Source organism: Mixophyes fleayi, chromosome 5, assembly GCF_038048845.1.
Source record: "Mixophyes fleayi isolate aMixFle1 chromosome 5, aMixFle1.hap1, whole genome shotgun sequence".
NCBI classification, from domain to species: domain Eukaryota; kingdom Metazoa; phylum Chordata; class Amphibia; order Anura; family Limnodynastidae; genus Mixophyes; species Mixophyes fleayi.
This window is the reverse complement of record NC_134406.1, coordinates 23135783-23159474: the sequence shown is the minus strand read 5'-3', so window position 1 is coordinate 23159474 and position 23692 is coordinate 23135783. Positions and strand designations below refer to the sequence as shown.

Below are 23692 nucleotides of genomic sequence, written 5' to 3'. Positions count from 1 at the left end.
TGAAAAATGGGAAAACTCATGAAAACTAACTTGTAGACACATTTACATGTTTTCAATGTGTTTTTCCATGCGCCTATAATGTGTTTTACCAATTTTAATCTGTTGTACAGCTAGGACGTGTTGATGCATGAGAAGTGGGCTGTGTCAGGGTCCCAAATTTAAATGCTGTGTTTTTTTAGGATGCAATAGTGGGAACCATAAACCATCCATCCTATTTTTAGTGCAGTTTTCAGGTGTTTGTGTGAACAAGCCCTCGATGTAGAAAAGGAATTATTAAATAGCTGAAAGAAATTGGAATCCTGAATCTAATTAATTTTGAACACCTGCTCGTGATTATTAATGTAGTTTAATGAATAATGCTAATGACCTATGTATTATGTATTACTTGCCAGCATTAATCGCATACTCTGAAGTGCTTCCAGTATAATAACGGTCACTGAAAAAGGTCATTTTCAAATACAATTTTACATTGAGTTAAGACATATAGATAGAACAGGGATCTCATTAGATGAGTATAAATGATGCACAAATAGGAAAAAGCACAATAGATAGACTTGAAGATGACGAGAAGGACATACATAACTAGATATATACACAATAAACTTTATGGGCCTGATTCATTAAGGAATGTAGATGCCGATACGTGCCGTATTTTGTGTACATTCGCTGTGTGCATGACCAGAACTGGAACATACACCAGAGAACACAGCAACATCCACTCATCTTAGAGCACAAAGGACAATTACAACAGTCTACAATTTCAGGAGCGGAATGAGGAGCCGACTGGGCGTATGCACATAGTCAGTGTACTGTAAGGGCGAGCCAAGCTCCAGCACACGCAGCAGCATCCGGTTCAAGCTCTGTGCTGATCAGTAGTGATGACGGCTCTGTATGCAGCTAGAACATGTGTTTGCAATCAGGAACAACTGTAACAATGCATTTTATGTTCAGTAGATATTCATAACATCTTAATGTATTTTATTGAAAAAATTTAAAAAAAAGAAATGAAAAAAGTTTTTTTCTAATGCTATGTAATTAATCTGAAAAAAAAAAGGGGGCGCTTCCATAGTGTAATATCATGAAAACAAAGATTCAACATGTACCAAAAATCAAATGTTTGCAGACATGATCAGCCAAAGGCTGCATATACCTGGAAAACTCTATTTATCCACCAAACATGCTCACAACATACAGCTGTATACATATGAAGTGTTAAAAACTTGTAGTGAGCCAAACACTCAACGCGTTTCGTCAGGAGGGGTGATTCCCGATGAAGTCTCTGAGAAAAGCGTTAAATAAGTTGTTTTAATATTACACTATGGAAGCGCCCCTTTATGTTTGCTTATTAGCTTGAATTACTTTGCCATGGAGTTCGGGTGTTTCAGGGGTAAGATGCAGGAATCAAGATCCACTTGGTATAAATACTGATTTCCCATGTTGAAGGAGCAAGGATCTGATGAAGTGAACGGTCATTGGAATATATGTAATTTATACCAATAAGGTGCTCAAGAGAGACGTTTACAAAGAACTATTTGCGCACTGTAATTTCTGGTTTTATTATTATGTAATTAATGACTAAATTATTAACAGCTGACAATCATTGTATCCTTTTATTTATTTATTTTATTTTTTTTGCTTTTCTGTGCTTTCCTTTGCAGCTATATATTTCACATATCCTGCAGCGTATTGTTTCTTAGGGCAGACCAGACCTAGAACCATATCTTTACATCCGCTCTTTGTTGAATACGGACGTGTATGAACTATTTACATGCGTTTTTTTAAATAAAGTTCGTTTTTCTTGTCTTCATGAATCCGCTGCGATGTGTCATTTTTTGGTCCAGTGCTTTAGAGTTCATTCACATAAGCAATTTCCATGTGCCCTTGATATGTTCCATCTGTGCTGCATTCACCGTTTTGGTGTAGCATCTCCCAAATTCTGTTCAATGTATACTCTATTGTCAGCGCGTTCCTCATAGATTGCAATTAGCCCTATCTGCTGTGGAGGTTGAGCTGGATTGTACCACGGTCTAACGGAAGCGCACTTGTCTCCGTGCCCTTAAAGTGTCTCAGTCAACTACAGACCGGAGGCAGTCAAATCAGTCGAGTTATGGACTGAGGCTATTTTTATGACAATACAGCCTATCAATTTACTAGGAATTAATCAGATCAGTGAGGCACGAGGCACTTTTTCTGCAGTGAGGTCGGCATGTATGTAAGTGAGCGTAGTAAGAGATTTTACCATCTGTGACTTATCTAATATGCAAGGTTCTTATAGAGACACAATGGCCCTATATAAACTAGGATCAATTAAACACATTCACTTGCTACATTGTATAAGACGTTTAGGGGTAAATGTATCAAGCTGTGAGTTTCTGGTGAGTTTGAAAAGTGAAGATGGTGCCATAGCTAGAATCTGATTGGTTGCTATCATTTTGTAGAATGTACTAAATAAATGGTTACTAGAATATGATTGGTTGCTATAGGCAACATCTCCACTTTTGGTACCCACTGGAAAATTCCAGCTTGATAAATTAACCCCTTGGAGGTATTTGTGAAGGAAATCTTTTGCAATAGTTCCTAGACTGCAGGGTGCTGAGGAAGTTTCCTCTTCCTGCACCAGTGCAGAAAGGGGCAGGTATTACAAGAAAAAAAAGGGGTGGGGTTTATCAGCAGAAGTAACGCACACATATATGGCAAGCTAAGCAGCATTAAAACCAGCGCTATTAAACACCTTATCCAACACCAGACCTGACCTAGAACAAGTGCAGGGAGTTAGTCGGAGACCATTTATAATAACGGTCATAACGGGACATTTCTTATTATAACAGGACCCTTACCTTATGTTTCTTTTGGCATTTGTTGTATCGATTGGCTTTTGTTATACAATTAATTTGTTGGTTTGCTAAGAATGTGTTGAAGATATACCGTAGAAGTTCGCACATTTCTTCACAAGAGTCGATGAATTGGATATGTTGTATAATGTAAAGAAGGTGACAGACGTCTCCTATGCAATTATCTGTCATTAGATCTTTTTCTTTTCATTTCTTCACTACTAGTAGAAGGTCTAATTAGTGGCCGCAGATTGACCGGCTTACGGCTACTTTACGGTTCTCATATTGTAACAGGATTTGCACACGTAAATCTTTACTCTGTTGTAAATCACATAAGCTCAGCTATCACAAGTCATCGACATATAACACGCTAAGTGCGGACTGGGACACTGGCTGTCATGTTTTGTTACAAGGTAGAGTATATTTATTCATTTATTAGATGTCATTGCTTGAGTGATTATAATGTGACATTGAGCCAGGCTCATAGTTTTACTTTTGTGCATTCATCTTTAGTGTTCATTGGTACCTGCAGAAGGTTTTGTCTCTTTTATATCTTTATAATGCTGTTTGTTACATTTTTACTTCGCTACAAACAAATGAGGGAATTTTACGAAATAGATAAAAACTTTGTTTGCTAATCTGCTTAAAGTTGTTTATATGAGGCGATGCATGTATCTAGAAGGGTTTTGTCTCACTTTTCCTGTAGAGCCTCCTTTAAACGAATGATGTATAGCAGATTTATTGGGGCATATTCAATTGTTGCCGTTTCCCGCTGCGTTAAATATATTGCCGTTATTACGGTAATTCTAAGCCGGATCGGAGCTTCGAGCTGAAATCCGGCGTTAAAGGTACCGTAATAACGGTATTTATGCGCACTATTACCGTAATGACGGTAATAGCGTGCACAACGCGTTACTTTTACATGTAACGCCAACAATTGAATATACCTTCATTGGATGAGTGCAATAATAATTATCATACCTCCTGTGAAAACACAACAAACAATGAACATCTAAGTATTTTGTCTTGGTCAGTGGTATAAATTCCTGAATAAATCTATTTTGATCCCATGTCGACATAAAATGTGAAAAATTCCCAAGGGCTGGATACTTATTACTATAACTATATGTAATAAAACCTTTTCTGTTTGTTCCTGTATGTGCTTTTTATCGGGTGTGGTTTATTAACCAGTGATGAAATATTAAGGACAGTAGCCTGTGGTCCAAAGCTGTCAAGGGACCCAGACCTTCCGCGTGTAAGAGGACCTGTCACTTTTTAGATCGATTTTTGCATATTGCTTTTTGTATTATGTAATAAAACAGCATTGGAGTTTTCTATTTCTGCCCGGAAGAGAGCATAAAAAAATAATGTATGTTGTAGGCAAATTCTCTGACTTGGCGCGAGAGTTGGGCAGCGTAGAGCGTTAAGCTTGTTCCCAGACGGCGTTGTTTATTACGTTCCTCGTTTGTCTTATTACTATATGTTTCTTTCTTTTTATCAAGTATACAAGTCTCATATACCAGGAGTTATTTATAATCTTCCCAGATATAATGAGTCTATCCTCTACACATAAAATAACATATCCGATTAAGCATAATCCCTTAGACAACTGCATCTTTTCTTATAGACACAATGGGTGGTATAAGCATCATCTATTTATATAGCGCCACTGATTCCGCAACGCTCATTCACTTCGGTCCCATTGGAGCTTGCAGTCTAAATTCCCTGACACGGACAGAGACTAGGGTCAGTTTGATAGCGGCCAATTAATCTGCTAGTATGTTTTTTGGAGTGTGGGAGAAAACCCACACAAACTCGGGGAGAACATACAAACTCCTCACAGATAAGGCCATGGTCGGGAATCAAACGCATGACCCCAGTGCTGTGAGGCAGAGGTGCTAACCACTGAGCCACCGTGCTGCCCATAAATCACAATTACAGAAATACCTTTATCTTGTGAAAATCTCGCTATTGGCTAAAGTATAGAGTGGTCCGCATTAATCTCAGGGCTGTTTGAACTTATTGGTGAATTGTATGCACACACTATCAGTGTGATCTTTGGGGGAGTACTGTTTGTTTGTATTTAAATTTAAAACTGGAAAGTGTTCCATCAGGTAGGAAATCTGTATGCAGGATGGGAGCCCAAACATGTCCACTCAGGACGTGTTTTTTTTAATCTACCACTGAGTTTAACTGTTTACTTTCACCTGGTACTTTATTGTAAGTGCATGTAAGCGTGTTTGCATCAAATGAGATCTTGGCACATGACAGATAACAGCCGTTGCCAATCTCTAAATTTGATTTGCAGGATTAACGCAGAGCTTTGCGGGAGAGACAGTCTTAACTTGTTAGGACACTTTAATCTGCACAAAGAGCCTTGTGTGCAACACAGTGTTGGCTAGAAAGGTTGATTCACTTTTTGCAACATTAAATAGATTTCTAAAAGTATATTGGGGCACAAAATATGGTAGCAATGGTACAAATTGGGAGACGATTGATTTGATTTGGTTTGTTTGCCCATGTTTCTCCATCTCATTTAAAAATGTTATATAACTATTCCCGCAGGTATATTCAGTTGTTAATGGTATTGGTTTTCTCCTCCCATATCATCTACTCAGCGAATATTCTTTTCTGAGTACATGTTGGAGGTTTTGCTACCTATCGTACTAACTTCTACCTTGCACAGTTAATATGTATATTTGGATAGCTACATAGTGCTACTTCACCTATTTTGCACTAGATGCAATTCTCACTGTCTATCTTACCCTTCACGTATTAACATTAGGGCTGTACTACTTCTATGTCTGTGCACTGGATGCAGTTCTCATTGTTTATTCTTTATGTAGCTGCACAATACTGCTTCTCTTCTTCTGTATACTAGGTGCAATTATGTATCTATTCCTAACTTGTATCTATGGACATATGCACAGTGCCACTTCTCATGCTCTCACTGTATGTTCAAGTTTAGTATGTAAGGGTGTCGCATATGTATATATAGTTATGAGGTCTTCTTATTCTGTACCTATGGATAGCTGCTAAGTGCCACTCCTCTTAGGCTGTCTACAGTTCTCCATATCTGTTCTTTAGTACCATACCTGTTCTCTAAACAGATGGATGTATGTCTGATATATATATATATATATATATATATATATATATATATGTTTAAAAATTGTTTAAATTGTATTCCAATTTTGGCTGCTATATTCTATTGAGGAATGGGTCTGAACCAACTCTAAACGTTGGTACCAACCTGGAGGTTCTCTAGAAGCTATTGTACCATATGAGGTCACTCGCGCTGGGATGTAGACATTTCGGTGACCCTTGTGTAAAACAGAGCATATATCTATGTAATATGGCTTCTTTATAACATAAATTGACGATTTATTTTCCTTTTAGCTTGCCCAGTTCAGACAACGCAAAGGACAGACTGACGGCCAGACTACAGCGAAGAAGACCAAGAAAAAGAAGTCTTCTTCTAGCTCCAAACAACGGGACCACCCGGAAGAGGCTTCAGAAGCTGGCTTATCACAGAGCGATGGAACCCACTCCCAGAATGCTCCAAGCGGGGCCGGTACCACCACTGAGTTCACCATCATGAGAACCTTGCCCCATGGAGAAGTTATTAAACATGACAAGACTTACACCATAGAGGTAGGTGGTTCTACTGGGAAGCTCAAGGTTTAGAAACTGTGTATAGAGATCAGTGGTAGACAACAGGATAGATTTAACAGCCCTCATCTGTGTCCTAGGAATCCTAATACATTACTTTTTCTAGCTCCATTCACAATGGTGCACATTACCCTAATTATAACATTGTAGGCAATACATTTATACAGCCCTAGTAGCACACTTTTAATTCTTACTAAGTAAGACAACAGTACGAGAAGGTAGAATATAGTACAAGAAGACCAACGGAGGCCATTACCCCCAGACAGGGTCGTAGGTGTTCCCCTGTGTCTGCCTTTTCCCCACTACTTATCTATATATTACTAAACAGAGGTCATTATTTAAATTTTGTGAAAAATATGACTGTAAAACAATAATTGCAGCAGATCCCTTTTTAATCCTTAGGTTGCTTATTCTGCTACTGCAAAAAGTTTAATTAAGAATTGGTAAGCTAGTGGCTAATGTAGACCTCCAGTCATTTCAACGTAAAAAAAACAACTACAGCTACAAATTACAATTGCCATAAGAAATGTTACAGTAAAAGGATCATATAATCAATCACACACATGTAATTGGTTGGTGATGCACTTGGATGCAGTAAATTAGAGCTGCAGGTTCAGAATTAGCCAGTATCGTGTGCACAGCTCCGTCATTGCAATGGGACCTTTACTACAACTGGAATATGAGATCTGTTCCCAGAGCCACATGAGGAAATATCATTAGGGCTCATACAGATACAGATTTTGTGTCATGTATATGCAGTCACATACGCTGACGGAACGCTTTAAAACGTGTCACAATGTGTGAACGAGCCCTTACGTTATCGAGATGAACTCCAGGTACTTAGGTAAACGAAAATCCTGACTTGCTTCCAATTGGCGCATTAAGATATCTACAATCTTAATGTAAATCGTTCTATATAACTAGAAGAAATGTTATTCAAACAGGTTTTGTTTTAATTGTAGCCTGAAAGTGAAGTTTCCACCACTGCTGATGATTATAGCTCAGAGGTAAGCTAGGTGTATACTGCATGCAGAGAATTCATCTGTTTGTGGGTGAGCTTCATTTCCTGCTCTTCATGAATCTGACATTTGTATTGTGGTGCCTTGCTCTGCTTCTCGATATAAATTGCTCTCCTTTCCACAACGTGCATCTTTTCTTCTTCGGTTTAACATAATTTTGCTTGTTCATTGTCTCTGTTCTGAAATCGAGATTGAATGTTCCATTGCATGTGTATTTATTTATGTGGACCCGTCATGCAGAATAAGGTGGTTGGAACAGCTGGTGGAAGCTAAAATAAAATTGTCTCAATTTTTTTTCCCTTTGGCCTCTCCTGTATGATTGGCACCAACTTGTTAATGCCATCACTAGGTGGCAATCATTAGGCTAATACACAGAAGACCTATTCTCACAGCACAGTCTACAGTACGTGCACATAGTATAAATTGTCACCCCCACCCCCCTAACAATCTCTGATCGCAGGGTGAATTGAGAACCCCTTATCAAAAAGGAAGCAAAATATGGGTAAAATCATTCAAAATTCAGATATGCCTGGATAAGCTCGCCAAACCGTGCATTAGGGAGAGCCTATCAATAGTATATTTAGTGATTAAACCCCTCCCCACCCCCTGGTCTGGTCCCGTCCCATCTGATCATGTTGTCATAAGTCAGAGATCATGAGGGTTTGTTCTTGGCTTCCCTATTACATCAACAGCCCAGGGTGATAAGTGCCAACTGGCATGTAGGAGGCCACACAGATGTGCAGTGCCTGTCTCTGTTGCAACGTTTTTACTATGTACCTGTTAGTTTACCCATGCATCATCATCATCACCACCATTTATTTATATAGCGCCACTAATTCCGCAGCGCTATACAGACAACTCACTCACATCAGTCCCTGCCCCATTGGAGCTTACAGTCTACATTCCCTAACATACACACACACAGACAGATAGATTAGGGTCAATTTCTTAGCAGCCAATTAACCTACCAGTATGTTTTTGGAGTGTGGGAGGAAACCGGAGCACCCGGAGGAAACCCACGCAAACACGGGGACTACATACAAACTCCACACAGATAAGGCCATGGTCGGGAATTGAACTCAATACCCCAGTGCTGTAAGGCAGAAGTGCTAACCACTTAGCCACCGTGCTGCCATGCATGTTTGCAGTTTGAATCCTTTTGTCCATATTTTACTTAAATCAGAGATTGTTAGTGTTAACGACACATACTTGTTTTTAATTATTACTGTCACTGGGTCCTGGGAAATCCTGTTGCGTCCCCTTTGGCCTTTATTTTAATTATACTGTTCTCTACCTGCGCCCTTCAGGCAGCTCTTCTTGCTGCATTTCTAAACTGCAAAAACAAAATTGATTCTCAAGGATCACGGAGCAGAGAGGGTAAGCGAAGGTTACAATCCGACACTAAGACGAATATTCTACGACAGTGTAGGTGTAGTAATTAGGGAGTAAATAATCCATATTCTGCAGAAATTGACTGAAACACTTCAAATGATAAATTGGAGTAAACTTGCTGGATTGCTTTGTATATTGATTATATAGCTCATTTACAACAAATTTACCTCTACTTTCTGCTTACTTCCTTTGTACAGATTACCAACTTGGTACAATTTGGCTGCCCCGTAGTCAAGAATCGGCTTATTACTTTAAATAACAATTTATTTTATTCATCTAAGAATCAATATAAAGATACGAAAGCAGTACATTTGCAATATTCTTATTACATTTTATTTAATATCGCAGGTGACGGGTCCACTTCAATACATCCTCATACATAACACAATGTTTAGTTTGCCTTTTGAAGAATTCTACCTAATATGAGTGTTTTATTGCATTGTTATGAAATGATCCTGATGGAAGAGGCTCCCGTGTCTGTTCCTATAAGCATGATACATGAAGACAATGGAAAGAGCTGATCAGCTGGGTGCCTGAGACCGTCACACTGTCCTTTAGTACATCCATAACAAGCAGGAGGAATACATTATATAAAATCACACATTGAGTAGGCTAAAAGCCTTCTATAATCTATAAAAAAAAAGAGAATATTACAGTTGGTACACAATCCCCATTTCCATCCATTACTGTGAGATCTAGGGGTAAATGTATCAAGCTGAGAGTTTTCCGGCGGGTTTGAAAAGTGGAGATGTTGCCTATAGCAACCAATCAGATTCTAGCTATCAATTTGTAGAATGTACTAAATGAATGATAGCTAGAATCTGATTGGTTTTTCAACCCCGCCGGAAAACTCTCAGCTTGATACATTTACCCCCAGGTGTCACATCTATAAGATGTAGCATGATGATCCTATAATCCTCAATCCGAGTCTGTCTTCTGGAATAATATAACCTACACACCCCAAAGAGCACATGACCACAGTGCATTCACTTGGTTTAGCCAGTGATTGGTCCACTTGTGTTCGTTGAAGATAATCCAGAAAACATAAACTGTTGGTGAGGCCTGAAAACATGTTGACACATATCCTTTTCTTATTGCCTTCTTTAGACTCTTTCATCTTCCATATAGCAGAACTTCAATCCATTCATTGGATTCCCATCTTTCTTTAGTACAAAACATAAAGAATAAGATTCGGGTATTTATTGAGGCATCAAAATAGGAATTATAACAGGAGCAATATAGCTTTGAATGTATCTGCTAAGCTGGTGGATAGAGTCTGCCCATTATCATGGTGTCCTCTGATATATTTCACCTAAAAATATACCAGTTCCTCTTATTTTCTTAACATGATTGCTCTATAATACATTAGTAACATGTCTGTAGGTATCTTTGTAGGCAATGCTTGCCCAGGGCAAATAACTCCTATTGTGCTTGGCCAGTACTGTGATGTGTCCTTATAGACACATGAAGACGCGGTCACTGTATTGTGCTAGGATTGGATGTCAGTGCTTGACTTACATACAGGCTTTTTAAAAGAACACCGGTTAAACGTCATAGACGGCCTTCAAATTTCCCTCCCGTTTAAAGCGTCACATTCTAAGTACAGACTGGAAAACTACGGATGTTGTTGGCTACACAGAACCAATTTATGAACTGAGCAAAGATAATATAAAAAAAAGTAACCTTAATGCTATTTTCCTTTTAATAAATGTCATTGTTGCTCAACTTTTCTGTTTTTATTTATATGGAAGCCATATACAGGATACATTTTAACCATTTGCACAAGATAAAAGTATTTTGTTAAACCAAATCTATTAAAGCAGAGATGCCGTCTATCTATCTGTCTCTCGTATATAAGATGTATGTGTCCGTTCTTATGAACTGTGAATAATGGAATCCTGGGTATTATTTTGTCACAGGTAGTGTCCGACAGTTTTCTCCTAACACCAGACAGTACAGCACACATACAATGGGTACAGTATATTATCAGATGTGTTTTATTGTATCACTAACTCAGCATAGCTAACATTCTGCACTCGCCCAGATAACATTCTGCATACTTTTTCCATTAACACATACTAGACATCTCTCTCCTGTCTGTTACCGGACCCTTGATATCTGTGCACAGTGATACTGGCAGAGTGTGGAAAAAAATCCCCCTATTTTTTGCTCTGTCCGTTTTTTACGCACAGAGAATTTGGTGGAAACGTGTGCGCCAATGATCCCAACAACAAAGGTGGTTGCCGTGGTGATACGCTTGCTCAGTGCTGCCTGGTATTGTAATGTGGGCAACATCCGAGTCAGGAAGCAGTACTGTGACTTTGCAGACTTGTCAGTGCCGTGTTCATTAACCGAGCTGGATTTATGCAGGAGGAAGAGTTTGGGGTCCAGGAGACTTTCTCCGAGCGCGGTACCCAGAGCTCGCAGGCGCGGCTCGAGGTGATGGAGGATGAGCTGGCTGGAAAACAGCAGGAGATTGAAGAACTAAACAGAGAACTGGAAGAAATGAGGGCAGCTTATGGCACAGAAGGATTGCAACAGGTACATGGATTTTATCCATATTTTTTTATATGTTTTATTTTTACATATTGCTATTGTGTTGTTGTTTTTTTTTTTTTGTTCAATGCATGTGGAATGGGCAGCTTCATGGAAAATGTTTTTTTGGGTGTCTTGTGGCTTTGTATAAGAGCAAAGATGAAATGATCTCTCTACCTGCTGCCTTGGTGTGAGCGGCACCAGATTAGTTTTCAGTCAGTTGCAGTAACTCGTTATTTCTGTTATTCTGTGGTCACATTCCATGTGTTGTACACTCTCCTTTATAAATCACGATAGATTCCCCCTAAAGGGATAAGTAAAAGAATATTAAAACTACTCAGATTTCCATGGACAATGCTTAATTAATGCATATTTGTCTGTCTAGCTTTTGTGTTTTGCATTTGTGTCAGAAAGTTTATTAGTCAAGTACTTTAGGAGTACTGTATATTCTATACCAGTAAGTAAACGTCCACTTGTGGTCTTGTCCTTACCTGGTAATATAACTATATTGGTCATTGGTCCGTGTCTTTTGAGAAATTAATGTTTCATGTGAGTGACTGTTTGTGAAATGTAGTTTAATACAATATCCATTAAGACCTGTTATTGATAGAAGTACTGTGCACCTTTTGGGCATATCGTAGAGGGAATGCTGGGTGGTTAGAGAGCTAGACCCAATTTCATTTTTTTATTTTAAGCATACGTCTATACGACTTAATTATTGTTCATTTTAATTAATATGTGACTAGAATTTGGCCAAATATCCAGATGTGTAAAATTTTTGGTGTTCTACCAAATCTAACATGAAAGAAAACATCACCATGGCATTTATTAGGTTAAATGATGTTATTACTGGTATGTTTTCCTTATATTGTAGGCTAAAAGTCTGCCGGTTCACAGATTGAAGTGCTCCTGTTGCCTGTATACAGTGGAGGTAGCCATTGTTATTAGAATGCAGCCCATTCTTCACGGTGATGTCGTTGAGGCACAAAATGGCAGCTCCCGCTGTGTGTGGGCAACGGATGTTCTTTAACTTTCAACACTAGTATTTCTTAAGTAGAGTAGCTCCTTCTAATTTCATTTATTTTATTTTGTTTATAATTAAATTTCCTTCACATGTCAAGTTACACATCAGAAAAACAGTGTGTCGCCTAACCTCTCACGCAGCCGCCAGATTCATGGTGAGACAACGCAGTTGTAGCCGTTCAGTACCGCTGGTATCTGTGTGTAGCTAGTCCAGTTCAGTGCAAGTTGTACAACTGTGCCTCCTTTGTTATAGAAACGCCTATATAGCTTTAATGCTATATTGCTGCTTGTTATCGCTGAAGATTTACATATGTAAAAGTTCATGTTTATTCGTTGTCCTCTATCAGCTTACATCCTGTTGTCATCTGTACTTGTCCTGTTGAAGTTGATTTCACACGTTTTGTGACCGCTCTTGGATACAAATAGACAAAATACAAAAAGTACCAGGGCGCCCACAAGATATTTACACCAGAGGAATGAGGTTTACATCCGGCACTGTTATATCTCCTAAGCTGTTATATGTGAATAAATGTGGTGAAATACAGTCTTTACTGAAGCTGGTGAATGCCCTTTCTCTTTAGAATTCTTTAGAGTGAGCCTTTATGAGACATCTTCAGCTTCATCAGTGAGCTCCAGCTGGAGCATTCATTTCAACTTTTTATTGAGAGAAATTATTCAAAATATACACATGTGTAAATAAAGGGCAATCCAACAAATTGTCTTAAAAAATGGATGTAAGGAAAGTTTAGTAACAATCACACGAAATCCAGTAAAGAACAAGTTCTAAGTTCCAACCTTAAATCAGCCGATTTTACAAAGTATGACTTACATGAGATTAAATGCCCTAGTTCGCTAAACATTGAATATTTAAAAAGAATAAACCAAACAAAATTAAACTTATAAAGGAAGGTGAGGATAGAACAGGCATGTGGAAGGAAGGAGGGTCTTTTGGAACAAGATTCCGGTCTTCAATGATAGAGGGCAAATGTAGAAAACAGGAAAGAGTGATAACTCCCATCAAGAAACTCCACAAAAGGGGACTATTTGGATAAGGCAGAATATTTTTCGGTGTCTTGGAATTCCAGCCAGTAGAACCATGTGGCACAATAGTCATTAAAACTACCAGAAGAGCAGAGAATCAGATGGTCCATATACCTATAAAATTCAATACGGGTGAGCCATTCTTTCAGAGTTGCAGGAGAGGAGTATCTCCAATGTACAGGAATCACTGCGTTTGCGACACTATTTAGATGTTTTAACAGGGATTTTATTTTATATAAAACTTTGTCTTATTCAATAACCAAAAACCTGGGTCCTCTGACACCTCGGATTTCATAATTTCTTTTGAAGTAGCAATGACTCCATCCCAAAATGGCCTTAAAGATGGACATTCCCACCAAATGGTACACATTTTGTTTTATTTATTAAGACTGTAACCTTCTCACAAAACGATAAGTCAATTAACAAATGAATACTGATAAAATGACAATAAGAGTTGTTTTGAGGTGTACAATACAAAGTCTGGACATATATATATATATATATATATATATATATATATATATATATATATATATATATATATGTATGTATGTATGTATGTATATATATATATATATATATATATATATATATATATATATATATATATAAATATAAAAAAACTGTTTAACATGTAACTGCAGAACAGTTGTTGATTCCTATAGCTACCAATCAGATTCAAGCTGTCATTTTTTTCAAGTACAGATTAGAGCAGTGACAGGCGATCTGATACACAGGGCTGCACGGACGACCCTCTAACCTTCCAATGGTCACACATTACCCTTATTCTCAGTAATAACTTAAACAATACATTTAAGAAAGAGGCTCCTATCTGTAATAACATGGCAGCAGCATTTCAAACAAGTGATACAAGCTGTTACCAGGAACAATGTAAACCTGAAAAGATAAAGGGCAGACATTCGTCCGTTAAGATTTTACCATTATCTACACATATAGGTCTTGCTTTTGTTGGGAATGTGTGGGAATTTGGGTTTTGTATACCATTGTTTATGCCACCCTGCCTTTAGTCAGTTACACGTACAAAGGATCCCTGTCTTATCCAACAGTGTCCCTGACAAATGTCTTCTCATCATATCGTTTAGCGGTGCTCTTCTCAGTGTAGTAGAAGTACTTGGGTAATGGTCAGGCCCAGTCTTCTATGGCCGTCCTGGACTTCAGTGGAGATGATATCGCTGTGTGTGAGACACAATCGCCAAGCAGCAGCAAATGTTACCGCTTTCTTTTCTGCTTTCCTGAGTGGTCTGGGCAACAAGTTTCCAGATCAGCGATACCTGTATATAAACACACTAAAATCAGATCTCTCCAAGTTATACGATACAATAAGTTTTGCTGTGATTATTTATTTTGTAAAATATGTGATATGTAAAATGCATAATAAAGCCCGCTGTAGCATTTATTGATGGTCCCTGGGGCCTTTGAATTACTTCTAAATGTAAAGAAATCATGACCGCAAGCAGTGAGCAATGTGATTTTGAATAGAAGGAGAGAAGGGGAATTTTATTCTCCTCTGCAATATGTCAAATTCTACATTTACAGTTTAGCTTTACTTTTGGGTTTAACATCTTATTAGTGTATTTTACTTAAGCACAAAACACATAAACCCAGCCACCGTTCTGTACGTTGTGTTTGTTTTTCAGTTACAGGAGTTTGAGACGGCCATAAAGCAGAGAGACAGTATAATCACACAACTCACCACCAACCTCCAGCAAGCAAGGAAGGAAAAAGACGACATCATGAGGGAGTTTCTGGATCTTACAGAACAAAGTCAGAAGTTAAAGATCCAGTTTCAGCATGTGAGATCTATTTAATTTTTAGAGGAAACAGTATGGTTTTTGTTGGGTGATTTCTGAGTTATTTAACGAGGACAGGAAGAATCACGGACTCTGGGCTAGATTTACTAAGCTGCGGGTTTGAAAAAGTGGAGATGTTTCCTATAGCAACCAATCAGATTCTAGCTGTCATTTTGTAGAAGGTACTAAATAAATGAAAGCTAAAATCTGATTGGTTGCTATAGGCAACATCCCCACTTTTTCAAACCCGCAGCTTAGTAAATCTGGCCCTCTGTGTTGTACTGGGTTCCTGTCCCTATTTTGCATTTAATGTCAATCTATTAATCTCATTAGTTAAAGAACAAATATTTCTTATTAATATCTTAATTTAATTTGTGCCTATGCCATGTTTTCCTTTTAGTATAAACAAGGCAAAATCGTGGCTCTCCGCCTCTCCTTGGCCTGCGCCTAGCAGCTGACTTAGAACTGGTGCGAACCAAGGGAGTATAACTGTTTAATTAAAATAAAAACATCCTGACGACCCGCAGCGGGTGTTGACAAGATGTGATTTCTGCCCAGTGCTTTGAATGTCATTGTGAAAAAATTCAATGAAGCGCGGGTAAGCAGCGGGAGTAACTATGACTCTCTTAAGATAGCCAAATGCCTCGTCATCTAATTAGTGATGCACATGAATGGATGAACGAGATTCCCACTGTCACTATCTAGCGAAACCACAGCCAAGGGAACGGGCTTGGCGGAAACAGCGGGGAAAGAAGACCCTGTTGAGCTTATCTTGATAACTTTTATTTAAGACTGGCTGTTTTTGTTGCTCTAATTTGAGTTATATCTGATTCATTAATATCCTCCTGGAGATGCTGACACAAAAATCCATGTGTGTCCTAATAAGAGATCTGTGTAAAGGAAAACCCTCTCTTACTTATAATACCCCCTCGTAGATAAACTAGTATCTTCTTTTCTTTACCCGATGTCTGTACAAACCCGTGGATAAGTCCATTTGCTTTAGTCGGCTACATAATATATTCAGTAATAATAACCTAAATTCAGCAAAAAGCATACAATGATGTAAATTATCAGCAACGTCAGAATCTTAAAGTCTTTATTAAACAACGTTCATCTTATAATTTATTTTCAGCTACATGTTTTCATAACTCAAGTGTCCATTTACTAGGAAATGCACCACAGGGTGATAACCACCACCTATTGCAGTCCCCTGCGGTTTGTGATGTCAGTTCTGCGTTGATGTCACCAGTTGCCAGGAGACACCAGTACTGGATCATAACAGCAGACTCAATATTTCTCTTGGTGTTTTTTAATTCCTTTATATTTTATAAATTCTGTACGGTAACAAAGCTTTCCGAACCAACCTCAGCGTGTCACGGTGTTAAATTACTCAGCCATTCACAAAACCCTGAGCTCGCCTTAAGACATCTGCATTACAGTTTAACAGGTGTACTGGCCCAGTCAAACTCCCTATCACTGTTCTCGGAGCAGGTTGCGTACCGTGTGCCCAGCCAGGGTGCCAGCACGCTTGGAGCCAGAGGCAAGAGCCCGCTCGCGGCTCGTCCCCTCGCCTTAGTAGTGGTATTTCACCGGGGCCCACTCGCTTATCCTTTACCTCTCATGTCTCTTCACGGTTGCAGATTAGAGTGAAGCTCAGACTGTTATACAGCTCAGGAGAGGGATATATGATAAACCGTTTTAAATTCACTAAAGTGGTGATACTAACATCCGTTTCTGAAGTCCACCAACCTGTTTCTTAGCAAGTCATGTTTTCTGGATTTCCTTAATCATGCACAAAAAAATTAATTAATTTAACCAAAGCGTTGGATATGCTTCGGCAGCTTGAAAGGGGTAACCCCAGGACTAGAGATGCTCACTGACCCCCTTGAACTGGTTTTGGTTTTGGATCTGGATTAGCTTCATGTTTTGGTTTTGGCAAAACTGCCCTCGTGTGTTTTTGGTTTTGGACATTTTAGAAAAAAATCCTAAAATATGCTAAAATCACATAATTTTGCTCCAACATTATTATTAACCTCAATAACACTAATTTCAAGTCATTTGCAGTCCATTTTGACCACCTCACAGGTCACAATATTATTTTCATACACTTTCGGATAAATACTGCAGCGACCTGGCTGGATGGTAAGTGACAGAGCAATGACTCAAACACACGGCAGTTCCTAGCACATCTAGGACACATTGGCACACAGCAGTGGCAGATAAGAAAAATGGGGGTCCGCCCTCCCTCCCACCCCTCGCTATGTTGGATCTTAAAAAGGAATTCAAAACTCCCAAAATCCGACAACGTCACAATGACGTTTTGCCTCATTTTCAATTCTGAGTGCGCACGACAGTACCGAGCGGCTCAGTACTCGGATCCCCATAGTTCGGGTGTGTTCGGTTCTCGAGGAACCGAGTCTGAGCATCTCTACCCAGGACCAGTATTGGCAAGTACTACTTTACTGCAAAGGTACAAACTGCCAGCAGACGAAGTAGAGTCTAAAATTATTATATATTGTAAATATGCTTCTGATAAACATGAGGCTATAATACTAAAAATCACCCAGAATCTAAGTTTGTTTATCCTTGACTCTGATATGGCAATGGGCAGCTTTACTGACACTGTTGGTGTTGATCTCTGTTAATACCTATTTGTAATGACTGTATCTCCTGTTTGGTGTTTGCAGCTACAGGCCGGCGAGACCTTGAGGAACACCAGTCACACCAGTACAGCCACAGATCTCCTGCACTCTAAACAGCAAATATTCACCTATCAGCAGCAGCTCGAAGATCGCAGTCACCAGCTGAGACTGTGCCAGCAAGAGAACGATGACTTCCAAACTCATATCTTGTCTCTGAAGGACCAGATGCACAGCCTGCAGCAGGTCTGTACAGTAAGCACTGCAGTGCCTGTGTAGGGCTAGGGAGGGGTTTGCTGCAAGTCATAGCAATACTGGAAACTAAAGCTGTTCAAGGCTGTGTAGGAGCCAGAGGGACCACATGCCAAGATCACGCATTCTCTATGTTGGTCAGTTTTGGGCACGTGTTTAGGCATTACAGTATTTACCCCATGGTGTTACGTTATCTCTCTGTGCAGCTGTTGTCTGGTAACTCATTACCTACCCCTCTGTTATATATTTGGTCCTTTCTGGACCTGGATATTTCCCTCATTCTCACCTTCTCTGTCATTATGCCCCATCCCCTTGTTACTAGGCCACACCACAAGCATTTGTGTAGGGAGAAATATATTTTGCACTCAGTAAGATTGACAGGAGAGCTGTAGGAGCAGAGGAGGGGTTTATGGAGGAAATCTCAGCTCACTGGTGATTGCTGCAAGCATGCTCACTAGTAACTTCCTAGGAGCTAGATTGACTTCTATACCAAGAATATTTAAATAGTTACCTCTTAATATTTGCATAGTCACATACAAAGAGAAAATAAAAATAGTGGGTTAGAGTCTTTCAAAAAAATAATGTCCTGATTACCACTTACAGTAATTAAGCTCTTATGTATACTGTACGTGAGTGTATACTATGCAGAGATCAAAATGCCATGTGACATTTCACAAAAATGAATGGTGGAATATATCCTATGAAAACTCTGCTTGTCCTGTGTACTTTGGGATTGGTTTGCTTGTTTCCTGCTTTTTACAATTAAAATGTTTCGGAGCATAACATACTTTACATGCAGCAGAATGTGTGTACTGACACAGAAACAGTGAGTCTGTCTGACTGTCTGGACTATCTGATGGCTGCTGACTGTATTCTCAATAAGAACAAGTGAACGTAGAAGATCCTAAGTCACATTCTATTTCCTTGTATGTTCCTGTATTGTCAGGTTGTATTCAATTTGTCCCTCTTATTATATCGCCTTGTCCAAGCTGTCTGCTAAAATGAGTTGGTTTAGCCTTGTGCAGAAATACTGCAATAGTTAATTTTTCTAACTCCTCCTATCATGAAAACCAAACTGTAGGTGTTGCCTTAGGCTGTCTTTTGTTTAATTCTGTATGTGGATATTTTGCCTCATGGTCACAGTTTCATAAAATGAAGGTTATGTTCTAATTTTTGCACATTAGGCTGTTCTTTTCTCTTATAACATCTTAAACTTTGGAGCATCCATATATGTAGGTGGAATTGTATTTGCCAAAATAGGATGGATGGATATTGCTAAGGGTTGCCCCAAAGATTAGACTAGAAAATTAGTTAATTTTTTACAACAAAAGTATAGAGTGGTACAAAATACAATCAAATGTTTAACTGTAAAACTGTAACCACTGCAAGATATTGATAAAGAAACAATAGAGAATCCTCAATTTCATGCTTTGGTTTTTGTAAAGCCCAACGATGGTGTTATGCAGTGAGGAGTCTGCTACAGCGCTTTAAATCAGAGTGGCAAAGAGTTAAACCTTTGCCACATTCATTTAACTCTTAAAAAGTCAGGTGCATTTGGAAAATGCTCATATTGTAATTGAAGCAAATCCATCCTTTCATGCAGCAATCACAGCCTAAAAACACAAACTCCAGGGCTGGCTTTTCATATTTTATACCAGGATTTATAAAAGGTTTTGACATTTGGAAGGATACAGAACCATGACACTCAATCACAATGAACTAGCTAGTAACAATACAGGTAACTATTGTTTACTGATGTTGAGTTCTTAACCTTTTCTTTAGTGATTGCTGTAAGCTAAATATATTACTTGTTTAATATATAATATACCTGTTGGCAACTTAGGTACCTGTGAAAAATAATAAAATATTGTTAATAATTATTGTATATAATACACAATACATAATGCAAAGCTAGAGGAGGACAATAGCACCCACTTATCTAGTCCCATCCTATTAGGGAGGGGTTGTATTGCCTCCAAAAACACTTTATGGGGTGAGGCATGAATTGTCATTCAAATTAAATACCAGGCTTTATATAAAAAATATATATATACCATGTGATTTTAATCTTTTGGATCTCTTTAAGGTACAGCAGAAAGAACTTGAATTATCTTTGGAACAAAAGATGAATGAAAAGGATTTGCAGGTTGATAGCCTGAAATCTGCTTTGCGCAATGAAGAAATCAAGTGTCTGGAACTGAAAGAGAGAATTGTTGTGTCAGAGAAATCTGTCGATGAATTGAGAGAACAATTAACCCAGAAGAGCCAGGAAATAAATAGTCTCTCGGAAGAACTAAACCTTTCCAAACAAAGGGAGAGGAGATCCTCGGACGAAATCAAGCAGTTAATGGGCGCTGTGGAAGACCTTCAGAAAAAGCATCATAAAGACAGTCAGTCGGAGGCAGATCTCGCTCAACGAATGGAATTAGAGACACAAAAGAAACTGGAACAGCTTCAGGCTGAGCTAGACGAGATGCACGGACGGCAGATTGTACAAATGAAGCAGGAGCTGGCCAGGCAGCATACGTTAGAGATCGAGAGGCTTCTTGCTCAGCACAAGCACGAGGTGGACAGCATTTCTAACCAAAAAGCCATTCATATGACCAACGAGAAAATCGATGAACTTAATGCTGTCATTGCTGAATTAAACGCCAGACTGCTTTATTCTGATGAACAGAGGATTAAAATGAAGGAAGATTTCTCCCATAGACTGGAGAATGTTTCATCAGAAAAATCACACCTACAAAGGCAAATCGAGGATCTGCTCCAGGACCTGAGCTTTGCTAGAGAGCAGGTTCATCGAGCCAAGCAGAGCCTCACCGAAAAGGAAAACAAACTCAATGAAGCCAGCAGTTCGTTCCTCACCATCGACCACCTCAAAGAAGAACTGGCCACCGCCAGTGAATTTACCAAAGAATTGGAATCGAAACACGAGGCCGAAGTGACAAATTACAAAATTAAGCTGGACATGTTGGAGAGAGAGAAGGACGCGGTGCTGGACAGGATGGCGGAATCTCAAGAAGCCGAGTTAGAGAAACTTAGGACAAACTTTTTATTCAGTCAGGAAGAGGAACTTACTAAACTCAAAGAGGATTTAACGGTGGAGCACAAAACAAACATTGAGAACCTGAAAGATAACTTAGAAGTACGTTATAAGCAACAACTAGAGCAGATGCAACATGAGACGAGTCAGACCATCACTGCCATGCAGTCCGAGAAAGATAGCTTGATAACCAAACAGAATTATTTAATGCTGGAAATGTCAAAGATGAAGGAATTAATGCAATCTGACAGCGATCCTAAGACAGAAGACCTGATGGTTCAGATTCTTGAACTGCAGAAAGAGTTGGACTGTTTGAGAAAAGAGGAAAAGGAGAAAGGAACCATCGAGCAAGAGGTCCAAGTTTTGCAGCTTAGAATTGAGTTCCTTGAGAATGAAGTGAAGGATAAAGATGCTCTCAAGGATAGATTGGCTGCTCTAGAGGATGATAATAGACTCCTTAAAGATGAAAATGATGCCTTGCAGAGTATTTGGGAAGAGCGTAACTCTGAAAACTGTGAACATCTCGCTGAACTGGTTAATTCAGATTTCAAACAGGAGATTGAACTTCTCACTTCAGAAAACAAACGACTCCAAAACCTCCAGCTTCAGCTGAAAGAAGAGATTCAAAGGCAGAAGGACACCTTCTCTTTTGCTGAGAAGAATTTTGAGGTCAACTATCACGAACTTCAAGAAGAATACACCTGCCTGGTTAAAGTAAAGGAGCAATTAGAAGGCAGCAAATCAAAGCTAGAAGAGGAGTATAAAATACAATTAGATTCTCTGAATAACGAACTTGTAAAGTTGAAATGGGTTTCAGCAGAAGAGGACCCATTGGGTCCCTCTCAGTTGGTCAAAGCTGATAAACTCGACGTTGGAGAAATTGTTGAGAAAGACACCACAGAATTAATGGAAAAACTAGAGAATGCCCAACGTGATAAACAAGAACTATCCCTGAAACTTTCCAATCTCTCAGAACAGTTACAGTCAAAGCAAAATGAAATCAACCGGTTAAAAGAACAAGTGAAATCATTATGCTGTGAAAGAGACCATGTTCTATTAGAGAATATCAAAGTTCCGAAAGAAAACTCTACAGAGAGCGGACTTGAAGTGTCTGGCGCTGCCAATGAAATGCCTGTTAATAATGAAAGTTTGATAGAAAATACCTGTACAGGTGATTTCCCCCCTTTGCAGATATCTCCTCAACTGTGCAGTTTGTCACCATATCCTGAGCTTTCTGTTGTAGAGAGAGACCTGCAGGAATTGACTAGTAAACCTGAATCAGAGTCTTCACTGTTAAGAAGCGTTCATTTGGAAAAAGAAGATCTTGCGCAGAAACTGGATATAGTTCGTCAGGAAGAGGTATATTACAGTGTCAAGTATTAGAGAGATTGTGTGTTAGAGAATACCGATTCTTTTATCTTTGTTACTAATCCTAAATTCATAATGCATTTATTTTATATCTTCCGATTTAGTCTGGTGTGGGTTTTGTGTGTCTTTCTCTTGTTGTTTAATTCTTATACTGCTAAGTGTTAGACTGTCACAGTAGCCAACTAATTTCACGGGTCTGTCCCATGTTAAAAATGTCTCTGAGAAAATGCACATATTATTCAAAATTGGCCATCTGTCCAATACAATAAATATCTTATTCTGTATATTGGATGTCATTCTCAGTATCTATTGCTATTTTCTGGACTAAGCAAGTTAATACATAAAAAAAAATAGTTTTTTAAATGTTTAAATATGAGTCTACAGCTGTGTTCAGTGAACTTGTAATGATGGAGGTTTTAGTGCACCAAGATCCACATGGACCACGCGGTAAGTAACATGCAGCGGCAAAGTGCCCTTTGCGATTATTTTCAAATATTGCCAGCTTCGGAATAGGTCATGTATTTTAACACCTGAGAAACAACAGGTGCCAAAACAATGGCTGCCTCCTGGAATATTTTAAAAAGATGTGTAATGTAATTATTTCACACGGTGTTGATATTTACACAGTGGATTTAACCGGGCTTTAGAATATTAGGGCTAAGCGCCATTATCACCAGATTTGTGTCTATGGGATATGTCAGCCTGTCAATGGTAGGACAATTGTCATTAAAGTACAGGGGGTAAATGTATCCAGCTGCAAGTTCCCAGCAGGTTTGAGTAGTGGAGATGTCTATAGCAACCAATCAGATTCTAGCTATCATTTTGTATAATGTACTAAATAAATAATAGCTAGAATCTGATTGGTTTCTATAGGCAGCATTACCACTTTTCAAACCCGCTGGAAACTAGCAGCTTGATACATTTACCCCCAGGAATGCGTAATAATGTCACTTTATAGCTATGTGGGATGACACTACTCAGATGATTACAATCATCATAGAAAGTCAGTACTTATTTTCTGCAAATAAAAAAAAAGTGGTCTATCCTAAAATATTTTAATCATCAA

The 23692-nt window shown here is 38.8% G+C and overlaps 1 protein-coding gene across 6 annotated transcripts in view; it reads left to right on the top strand.

Annotated features, from left to right (window-relative positions):
- AKAP9 (A-kinase anchoring protein 9) overlaps window positions 1-23692 on the top strand; it is a 161735-nt gene that overhangs the window by 13847 nt on the left and 124196 nt on the right. For 3 of the 6 annotated variants that reach the window (XM_075211833.1, XM_075211832.1, XM_075211831.1), the window contains exons 2-8: window positions 6231-6485; window positions 7466-7510; window positions 10834-10887; window positions 11285-11455; window positions 15172-15327; window positions 18012-18209; window positions 20302-22617. In XM_075211833.1, the coding sequence (XP_075067934.1) occupies window positions 6231-6485; window positions 7466-7510; window positions 10834-10887; window positions 11285-11455; window positions 15172-15327; window positions 18012-18209; window positions 20302-22617 (3195 nt within the window). Of the gene's footprint in view, window positions 1-6230; window positions 6490-7465; window positions 7511-10833; window positions 10888-11284; window positions 11456-15171; window positions 15328-18011; window positions 18210-20301; window positions 22618-23692 lie in introns of all 6 variants that reach the window. The other 3 variants (XM_075211836.1, XM_075211835.1, XM_075211837.1) reach the window with 3 other exon arrangements.